We start from the raw sequence: 11061 nt of genomic DNA on the forward strand, positions 1-11061 counted from the left end.
AGAAAGTCTCTGTTGTTTGTTTGAAGCTCTTCCCACCAAACACTTTGAACCTGTATTGCTAACGAAGCATCGAAAGGGCCTACAAAGGAAGGAAGATCGGGAGCTTTGAAGAACCTAAACACAAATATACACAGAAATCAACAACAAAGTTTCAGCGAGATGAGATTGTTCCTTAACAAGGAGGAAACATATGGAGCTGCCGTGCGAGACCTTGAGACTGTCCTTATTCTGGAACTGTTCTTTTACCTTGAGCCCTTTGGAAGGTTTTGTGGTTGTTACAGAGGCAACAGTAAAATGTTTCCTGACCACCACCAGCTCGTTGAGCGCGTTCCCTGACTTCTGAACTCGCTGATTAGTGAATATGCTACACCGGCGGAGGCACGGGACCAGTGAGGCACCATTCGAATATGAGAAGGTCTAAGCAACCTTAAAAGGCCAAGCAGAGCATCTGTGCAGCTTTGCCCGTGAGATAATCTTTGCATTTAATTTGAAATAATGAATTACCGGGACAGTTTTTTCTTAGTTAATTTTGAATGAAGAAATATATTAAGACACCGTTGGTCAGTAACAGTCTTCTTGTTAGCAATTTTTAGTAAGCATCAAATATTGGTAAATCAGATGACAAACTAGGGCTCCATTGACTTGGACAAATATGTGGAACAAAGCTCCAATTTCTTTCTAACATCCCGCTATTATCCGTGCCAGTCTGATTCATTGTTTCTTCGAGAACGTCCTAAGTACACACTTAAGAGGGGGAATAATATGAAACCATGGAAACAAACTCAACAAAACTCCCCTGGCCGAATCACTGCTGTAAAATAATTTTACAACCTCAACCTGTATTTTGCTTTTCTCTGCTGGATTCGTTGCTGTGCAGGAAAACAGCCGTGAGGTGCCCGTTTGTCACATTAAACGATAAAACATAGGAGGTGAGCCATCGTAAAGGATTGATTCGAGAACATCCTCCCTTCTGCAATGCTTATGCGCTGGTGTTCAGAAACACTTGAATATGTGCAAGCGCAAAAGGCAGGTGATAAAAATGCACACCCTGTTCCTGTATATTATCATTCAAAAACGTACCACAACTCTGTGAAGCTCCCCCCCCCCCCCCCCCCGGCCCAAAAAAAGGAAAAACTTCAGACATTATTCCCATGAGTGTGTGAAACCTTGCAATGTCTTGTTTTTCATTGGCAAGAAAAATAAATCGCAATGGAATTTAAAAACAGTGGTACCCGATTACTCCGTTGAACAAACAGAAACAAAACTTTTGTGTCCGTATTTATTTGAAACGTTGGAGCCTTGGGAATTGTCTGATTCAGTAAAATGTGTTGTTTGTTTGTTTCCATAAAACAAACAAACGGATTTTTTGCGGATGCGGATTTGGAACTGGGAGTCGCGGCTTGGAGTTTGAAGCGGATTACGTGGGACAGGAGAAGTGAACTCATCTATTTTCGTCAATGGACGCTGCAGCTTCGTGTTTGCTTTCAAAACTTAGCTTGTAGCAGACGTGTGCACATTTTCAGCATGACGTCTCTGATCCACTGGAGAAAGGACACTTTGATCCTCTCCTCTTTCATCTATAACTGCTTCAGAGAACAAAGTGTATGCAGAAAAGTGGTGAAGATTGCACGACTGTCTGTGTCCTATGTGTTGTGTTGTGTTATTTTGACTTCAAAATGGCGCCGCGAGAGTGGCTGCCTTTCCAGCAGCTCCTATATTTTGTTGTTCTACTTCTTCCTTTCATAACTTTGCTGCTGTGAATTGGGAATTTCTCCATTGCGAGACTAATAAAGGTTTTCTTATCTTATAAAGCTGGAGAAGAAGGAGATGACGCCGCCCTTCAAACCTCAAATCTCGGATGACTACGGCCTTGAAAATTTTGACACACAATTTACGAATGAGCCCGTACAACTCACACCGGATGATGAGTAAGTAACATTTCTTAAAATGTCCTGACCACCATCGTTAAGTCATGTTTTATTTTTTTACCTAGTATATCAGAGAAAGAGTGAAAATGTAAAAGTGTGGCGAGGTGAGTGAGAAAGAGATGTCACGTTCAATTAACTTTGGTTTTGTTTTCCCTCATCGGGTTTACGCTCAAAAACACCAATACACATTGTTATTGCCCCGATTACACGCGTGAACACAACTACGGGTCATCTTCCATTAAAGAAACAAAACAACAGTCACTGAAATTGAATCTGCCACAAGTACCGTAGGAATACACACCAAATTTCAATGAACAATGAATTCATTCAAATCGGGCATGACTTGACCTGCGTCTCAGAGCGCTTTTTAAAATTTTTATTTTAGTTATTATTTTGACAGGCGGCAGCACAATTCTTGTGCAGAATGCCTTGATAGTTTCCCGAGTTCCACATTAAAACTCCGAGAAATGCATTTGTCAAAATGCATTTGGGAAATTTCCCTTCTTGTTATGTTTGAAGTGAAATGCATGAAAACATTGTGGGGTTTTCTTTCTTTAACGGAAGGGTGCCAATAATTCTTGTTCACGTGTGTCATGTGTAGGTTGTTCAAAATTCTTTTTCTGGTTTGTTTCGGATGGATGTTTGACATTTTAGTTTTGTTTCATAGCTGTTCTTCGTCCCTTAGCCTTTGTCCTTGAGTATGGTGCGAGTTGAGTGGACAATTCTTCAGGTGTTCTCAGGATTTGAATGTACTGCACTCTTGAAATAGCAATATATGTTTCACTTCCACCAGTTTTCTGTGAATTTACCAGCAGTGAAAAAAAGATGGCTGAACCATACAGAAGCTTTCAACTCTTTGTTTCGTGAATGGTGTAGAATTGAGCCCTAAAACTCTCATTTAAAATCGTACCATGGCAAACTAAGTAACAAGCTGTTTAGCTAACATCTGCTAGAAAATTAGCATTTGCACAGGTAAATGAATGGCTTAACTTGCGTTGAATTGATGGATTTTGTCTGACTGATACTGAAGCGAGCACATCACACAAGGTCATGCAGCTCTGAGACGCCTCGGTAAAGCAATGGATCCTGCTGCGGCGTGGAGATTCTGGCTTTGGTGTTCCCGTTGTATACAACACCTCTCAAAGAGTGCCATGATTATGCCTGTACGACAATCGCCAGTGTTGCGAAATAGTGGCGGGATTAAATGTCGAGTGGCCTGCTCAGCTGCGATTAGCTGGCACGCAGTTCAGGGTGTCCCCTGCCTACTGCCCGAAGAAAGCCACGAGAGGCTCCATCAATGCCCCGCAACCCTTGTGAGGAGAAGCGGATCGGAAAATGAAATGGATGGATGGCCTGCTCAAGAATTTTATTTCCTTCTATCCCGCTTTCGTACTTCACATTTACAGTAAGACGCAAAGATCAGAGCGCATGTAGCCACTGGATCTGTTAGTGTGAACTGGAGCCTTATTAAATACCCATCACGCTTTGAACCCACGGCAGATGTTTTTTGCTCTCTTACCTTTTGAACATGCAGAGGCCGGCTGTCGGCGCGGCGCACTCTTCAAACCAGCCTCGGGCTGGATGAGCCTTTCAGCTCATTAAGCGTTTGCGGCGAGGCTGTTCGGAAGGGCCTCCGAATTCACGCGTGACAGAATTAGAAGACAGTGTTCCACGGCGGACATTCGGGGAGGATGTTGAGGGGGTTCCACAGAAAGGGAGATGAACAGCAGGGGGGGTGGAGAGCACTCTGCCGGTTCAAATAGTGGCGATATCAACCTTGCATCAAACACCGAGGCACATCAAAAGAAGGCGCTTGGCTCTTTGCTGCCTCTCGCACTTTATCTCCCCATCCCTGTGTCTTCTCTCCGTTACCAGGGAGAGAGGCTGATGTCGCCCACTCCCGCTATGAGAGGGTGATGCAAAAAGCTCACCAGTCTCCCCTCTCTCCCAATCCTGATGGGCTTGGCACAAGAAGAAAGAAAAGTGAAGCACTGTCAGGAGAGAGAAGGGTAAACTCTCCATGTTAGAGATTTACATTGCTACATTAAAAGCCCGGATTGCTGGGGGGCTCCTGCCAGTATGCTGTGGTGAGGGGGAAGGGGGCGGGGAAGCATTTAGACTTTCTATGCCAGCACCCCGTCTTTGAAAATGGAAGCCATAGTTACAGCCCAGAGAAGCATATTTCTTCTCCTGCCTCGGTGCTTGTAAAAGTCCGAACGGTGGGTGACCAAACAATTCGACTGAGTCTGCCTCTCATCCAGGTTCATGTAGTAATGTGCATTGCCCTTTTTTTTCTTTTTTTAAGTTATGCCTGTTCTGAATCAGTCAGTGGACTGTTAATGGAAATGTAATTGTGATTTTGATGTTGGCTTCTCACGATCTTGATGCAGGAACACATACAGACGGCTCATAGAACCATTTTCAAAGGCACAGATTCTTCCTCATCTGTGAAAAACAGCCTTTTTTAAAAGAAGAGGCTAATGTGCACACCGCAGGATCAGCCGGTTTTTATTTTCATTTATTACCTTTTATTGCTATTATGTTATTATATTCTTATTTAACGTTGTTACTAATTCATTTTCACATTGTTCTTCCAAGTTATATTTAAAGTTGAGTTATTAAGGATGTGAAATTTTTTTGACATACAGCCACATTGGTACAAAATATGATACCCAGGTTAGCCCAGACTGGTGAAAATAAAAATCCAACAACAAAGTGAGATGGGATAAAAATGATCAAGAGATCAGAAAGATGCTTATTCTCGGTTCGAATGAATGCAAAGTTGTGGCTGCAGCACCAATGACAAACTTTGCCACCGTGAGTGAGCTTGATGACTCACTCATGTTGGTGTTCAATCCGGCAGCGCAGTATTGGCTGTGTGACCACTAGGCGGCTCCGGATGAAACCTAAGCATGCGCGCCCTAAGAGGATGCTCGCCATTTGGCTCCCCACTCGGACTTTCAGCTGCCTTTGTGTGAGGAAGTCCCGGATCCAATTACAGGTTCCATCACTGTGCTATGATGGTGTGAAGCCAAGGTCAATGCGGTGACGTTTGGCAAAGCGAGACCCGTTTTTCCATGGGATCAGATTGTCTCGCCTGTGAACCAGTCAAGTACCAGGTGGAGAAGGACGTGGTCAGGTTTTAGAGGAACGGCCGACATCATTTTTGCCTTTTGTGAGCTCGAAGCTTGTCTCGGCAGAGCTAACAAAGTCTATTTGAAAGATAATGCATGTACATACCGCCATCTTATTTGAAACGTTTCAAAAGCGCAAAGACAGAAAAACATGCGACCGGTTTGACTAACATTGGACTCACGCCAACTGAAAGCACCTTTGGCTTTCACTTCAAAATCTTTTTCCGTCTTCTCAGTCTTAACTGGAGGAAGGCCCTTTGTGGAGATGTGCGTCTTGTATCGCCACTGACACAAAAAACACACACGTACACACGCATTGTAAGATAGAAATGAAGCCAAGACTGTTGCTAGGAGACGTTCTATTTACCCAGCACAGTCTGAATCCACTAGTTATGGGGTTTCACTTCATTAACCCGCCATTGTTTTTGCTGATGGTTGCAGCAGACTCAGGAAGCAAAGAGCACAGATTAGTCTGAACGGAGTCTGAATTATTTCTCTCCTGTTTGCGATCATGTTTGAACAAATGACACTTTACGGCAGGGGTGTCAAACATACGGCCCGCGGGCCGGAACCGGCCCCCGAGGGGGGTCGGTCAGGCCCGCGGGATAATTTAAAAATGAAAAAAAAGCATAAAAGACACAAAATGAATATTTGTATTAAGATGCAATTCATGTATTAACCGCTAGTCATTGTTTTCTCTTTCGTTTGTAAAGTGTAGGTGGGGGTTACATTTAGATTTCATATGCACATGTGTAAATGGTTTTTAAAAATCCTTTCTTTATAAATCTTGTTTAATCTTAAAATGCATGACTATATTTTTAAATACTAATTGTTCAAGTTTTGTGCCTTTGTACAATCAGTGGGATCAGTTGCACTGCATATATGTGAATGATAAAATGAAATTGCACATTTGTCGAAGGAAATCTAAGGTGTTTTATGAAATGTTAGGTAAATGAAATGTAGGTACATTTCAACATTTTCCTCATGTACTTGTGCTTCGCTATATCAAAACAAAGGAGAGACATATTTTGGTTATTTATAGCAGAGTATGGTATCATTTTAATGGTCTGGCCCACTTGACATCGACCGAGGCCGTATGCGGCCCACAATATGAAATGAGTTTGACACCCCTGCTTTACGGGGTTGTCCGAGACACACACACACATTGGGTTTTCCCCACAATTCTCGGCACGCTGTTTTTCTTGACAACTAAACGCTGCCTCGCTGAACTTGGCCAGAGAAGCCGATGGAAAAATCCCTACAAATCAAATGTTTTCAGTCGGACGTTGCCATCGCAACAGCGGCAGCAGATTCCCCCCCCCCCCCTCCCCCCCCAAAAACACACTTTAACAGAACGAGATGACAGACGCATTTGAAATAAAGTGCACTTCAAACAAAATAGGAAGCCATTTTCAGCCTTAGCTTGTGCTCTTGTTACAATTCACTTTACAATCAAAATAGAAACGACGCAGGTCGGCTGTCACAGATCACAGCAATGTTGACTTTTAACCATGTAGTGTTTATTTGGAGCTTAAAAAAAGGAAATCGTTGGTGAAAAAAGTTTGACGATTGTTACCGTGTGTTTTCAGAATGTGTCTGTTGGTGCAGCTCTCTGTAGATGTTGACTTTCACGTGACAGTGAAATGGGTTCCATGCTGTCTCAAGGAACAAAAATGGCGGATTTTCAGCCACCTTGCTGGGGAACCTGTGTGAGAGTATTTAAATTAGCACTATTGTTTTGCCTCCGTAACAAAATCCAAACTTCTTAAAGGAGGTATATTATTGATACAGACTTAAGGGGGAGATTAAACCACCAAGTAAATCTTGGTTAGCTGCCCGTTTCTAAAAATGTACATTGTAAGCCATTCTGTCCGTGTTTTATGTTATGTGTTGTGTTTATTATTTTACTTTATGTTAACTGTTTTGTTAAGCGCTTTGTTACAGCTGCCGCTGTTGTGAAAGCGCCGTATAAATCAGCATGCATCGTATTGTATTGTATTCTGAATTTTGTGAATTGTGCCAGTTCAGCAAATTTACATAAAAAAAAAAAAGGTTTCCCCTGCCCATGAGGCTTCGAGAGCTGCTATTGTCAAACAATGAAGAGAATCCAGTGGAATATATTGAAACCGTATCATGTCAAAGCCAAAAGGTAAGCAGAGTTGCAGTGTTGAAAGAAGAGTCTTAGTTTTCAGTTAGTTAAACTTCAGTTAGTTTCCAATATTCCGTGAGCTTGAAAGATCACTCAGCAATCCTGGCAATCAATTCTTTCAGACTTTTTAAAATTTCTTTTAATGGCTGCCATTGGAAGTGTTCATTGACCAAGTGTATTGCGCTGACTTGGTGATGAAGTGCTGCCACGACGACTGAAAATACAATCGAGTCTTCAGTGAGTGTAGGGGTGGCCCGTACTACAAGGTTGTACAATGACAAATAGAATGCCAAATTTCCATCGCTAATGTGATGTCCCAATGCAGAAGTTGTTTTTAACGCCCCTTCTTCCTTCTCCATCTTCAGGAGCGTCATCAAAAGAATAGACCAGTCGGAGTTTGAGGGGTTCGAATACATCAACCCACTGCTGCTTTCCACTGAAGAGTCTGTATGAAGGAGGCAAGGTATTTTCATCTTGGCTCCTCCTCCAGCGTGACCAAGCCGCTGTCTCTGCCAAAAGCCTCTAACAGGGCATCCTGAGGACTCAAGGGACAAACTGGAAATGTTCTTTCCTGCACTACTGGGATACCAAATTCCGAATGTTGTTGGTATCTGCAAGGAAAAAAAAAAAACTCACTCCTACTCAAAGAACATTCCCTCCGGATATGTCGTCTGACCTTTCTTTGTTCTTTTATGTGCTTTTGGTTCCTGAAGCCCCAGAATGTCCATTGTGGTGTCCAATTCTTCGAGAGCTGGCTCGTTCCTCGCCTGGCACCCTTTTATTCCGTCACACATTTCTGGATGAACCACAGCTTCTGTGAAGGACTTGAACATTTTACATCGACTTTCTTGGTAATTTGTCTGTGTTTTTTTAAATCTCAATTAGAGGGAGCGGGCGGGGCAAGGGACTGGTTTAAAATAAGAATGTATAATGATGAATGAAAGTTTAAGTTATTATGTACGATCATGTAGGTATTCAATCCAAATTTGACAATGCCTTTTTTGTTGATGCAAGTGGCCCCGTTTCATCCATAGCAACTCAATAATTTTTCTTGAATTTATTTGAAAAAAAAAAAATGAAGAAGTGCCTCACACATCAAGCAAATTCCTGTGTCTGCTTGCACTTATCTCCCTTTGCCCACTTCAAGTTGTCAGAATACAGTAGTCTATACCGTGCCAGGCTCTTTTTAGAGCCCAGCAAAATGAGGAATTGTTTTATTTTAGAATCAATGAATTCCGAAGCACAGGCGCAGCGTTGCCAAATCCCACGTTGGAAATAACTTCAAAATGTGAGCCACCAGTAGTGATTAGTAAATGGCTTGTGAGAAGTTTTCCTAGTTTGCACATTTCATCGTAGGGGTAAAGTGAGTGTGAGATTTGACAAGCAAATCTGAGTTGATGTCACAAGCAAAAGGTTGCATCGTTTTAGACCAGTGGTTCTCAACTCTTGTCACCCCGGGACCCGCATTGACCTATTGTTGCAAAGTCACGATCGGCTTTTAGCGAAGTTGAGAAAAATAAAGAAAATGTTTAAAAATACCCACTGAAAACATCATTTTTCAAATTTGTATTTTTTTTTAATTTGTATTTTTATTGATATTTAAAAAAGGGCACTTCTGAGCACTCCAAGGAGCATCAACATGTGAACTGTGGCTATAAAAATGAATAAGGTCAAATGAAAGATCAAAATTTCATTTGGCTCAGCACTTTTTTTCCAGGAGGTGTGACATGAATAATTTGACCTTTACTCAGTGCAACAGTAACAGTTTGATCAGTTGTAACAATTGTACTAAACACAAGCCTCGTATGTAATTGCTTGGGCTCCATCTGACAAGCCCTGAAGTGGTTGTTTAAATGCCGCTGAAGGTTGTTAGTATCACATTCGTTTTTTTATATGCTGCAGTGATATTCACAAATTAAATCAAATGAGTTTGAAATCACCAGCTTTGGTGTCTGTTAGCCAGAGGTTGAGCTGCATTGTGTTTGTTTACAGAGTAAACTAGCAGCTTATGTAATATGTTCCATGCGGGTCCAGGGAAGCTTTTGTACCGTGTTGAAAAATCTGATTACGAATGAGTACATGTCCTGGTGGACCCCCAATAAGAATATTTCAGATGCACGCCTTTCAAAATAAAGGAGAAGTAGAAGGTACCGAAGTAACTAACCAAAGCAAACACAGTAGTGAATATTTTGATGAAAAATACTTCTGGACCACAAACATAAACCATTCAAATGAAAAACTGTCATTTAGGTACCAAGTGAGTGTGCCGCGGGATGGTGTATTCATACGCCACTGCACAAACTACGGTAGTTCAGTGTGCGTCATTCGACATTGTCCTAAACCAAAGACCCCGTCGTTTATTTTTCTTCTTGTCTGCAAGCCAACCACGATTGGTCCACGACCCACCAGAAGAATTAAGAATCACTTCTGTAGACTGCAAAGCATGGTACACACCTACTGACAATCTGTCTTCATTAGAATTTTTTTCTCCTGTCTCTTTGATCTTAGTTGGCAAAGACCCACGTGTCTCAAAAAGATTCTCCTGCTAGATAATCTTGTGGTGTGGGGTGTATTCAGTGATATAAATCTATTTTTCCCCAAATCAATCTGCTCAGAAACCGATTGGTGCTGACAGTCAAACGTTACACCTGTTCAAGAATTTCAATCTCAAATTGTCCCATGTGGTGAAGTAGCCAATTAGAAAGCCACCTAAAAGTTGCTCATAAAAAGAAGCAACTGATTCTGAGTGTTTATAGAACCAAACCGAGTCCTTCACCGAAATAACATGACAAGTTTGCAACAGCAACGTCGTTTTTCAGATAAGCTAATAGTTAGCCTAGCATCTTCTTCTACTCTTGTACTACCTTTTTGTGGCACCATGCTGCCTCTTACAGGTCAGTCTTGGGACTACTTTTTTATGTGCAAATGTCGATTGGTTTTATTCATTTATTTTTTGGTGTTGTGCTGTGCCGCTGGTCATCTCAAGTACACCACACACTATCAGTTCCGTTTTAAATCAGTATGTGTGTACCTCCGTTTGCTTGTGGCAACCTCCATTTTATTGAGTGAACAAATCACTCAGTGGCACAAATATGCAAAAGGTCGTTTGTGTGTACCAGAATATAGTTTAGTGACAATGTTTCAAATGTTCACTGCTGTGTCCTTGTGCTTGTTATGTATATAATTAGCACATATTGGTTTGTGGTTTCAGGGCCCATCAAAACAAATTAGCACGCTTATTTAAATGGAATAAAGCATTCTTTGCTAATCACCATTTTTTTAAAATATGGGCATATTTCCTCCTCTATTGATATTCACCGTTCAATAATGTACAGTGGAGCCCATAAGGTTAAACACAATCTATTCCGGGACGCTTGTCATTGTATTTGAATTTCTAGACAATAGTTCACATGATGGATATTGAAATAATTTATTCCATGCCAGCAAGCTCAAAAATTGTAAAGTAACATTTTAACATGACTTTGAGAAAACGCAGAATCATTCAAACACTTTAGCCTTCTTCATAAGAATGAAGACTTCCTGCTAAGGGGATTAACTGTCATGCAAGTGTAAATATTTTCACTGTTGTTTACAATAAACTCGTACATTGAGCAATTAGTGATGATGAAGGTAATTCATATGTTGTTCTCCCCATTTTGAAGCGGGGCCTTCTTTTGGAATCAGTGTAAATATGTACAATTCAGTGGCAGATAGATTATTCATCCGCAAGTTGGGAAGTACAGCTACCGGTATTCACAAGTGAATTAGTGACATTGATATCTAGGAATTTGATTCTGACTAGTCATGATTCCTGTTCAAGATAACTTTAATTCACTTCAAGCAACTACAT

At 41.5% G+C, this 11061-nt stretch overlaps 1 protein-coding gene across 1 annotated transcript in view; it reads left to right on the forward strand.

Annotated features, from left to right (window-relative positions):
- prkcz (protein kinase C, zeta) overlaps positions 1–10829 on the forward strand; it is a 53706-nt gene extending 42877 nt beyond the window's left edge. Inside the window, exons 17-18 of the mRNA XM_086135048.1 lie at positions 1813–1928; positions 7577–10829. Coding sequence (XP_085991174.1) covers positions 1813–1928; positions 7577–7664 — 204 coding nt within the window. The 3' untranslated portion in view covers positions 7665–10829. The remainder of the gene's footprint in view (positions 1–1812; positions 1929–7576) is intronic.
- Positions 10830–11061: the final 232 nt, after the last annotated feature.

This window comes from Hippocampus guttulatus, chromosome 1, assembly GCF_054856545.1.
Source record: "Hippocampus guttulatus isolate MCC_2025c chromosome 1, RoL_Hgut_1.0, whole genome shotgun sequence".
NCBI lineage: Eukaryota > Metazoa > Chordata > Actinopteri > Syngnathiformes > Syngnathidae > Hippocampus > Hippocampus guttulatus.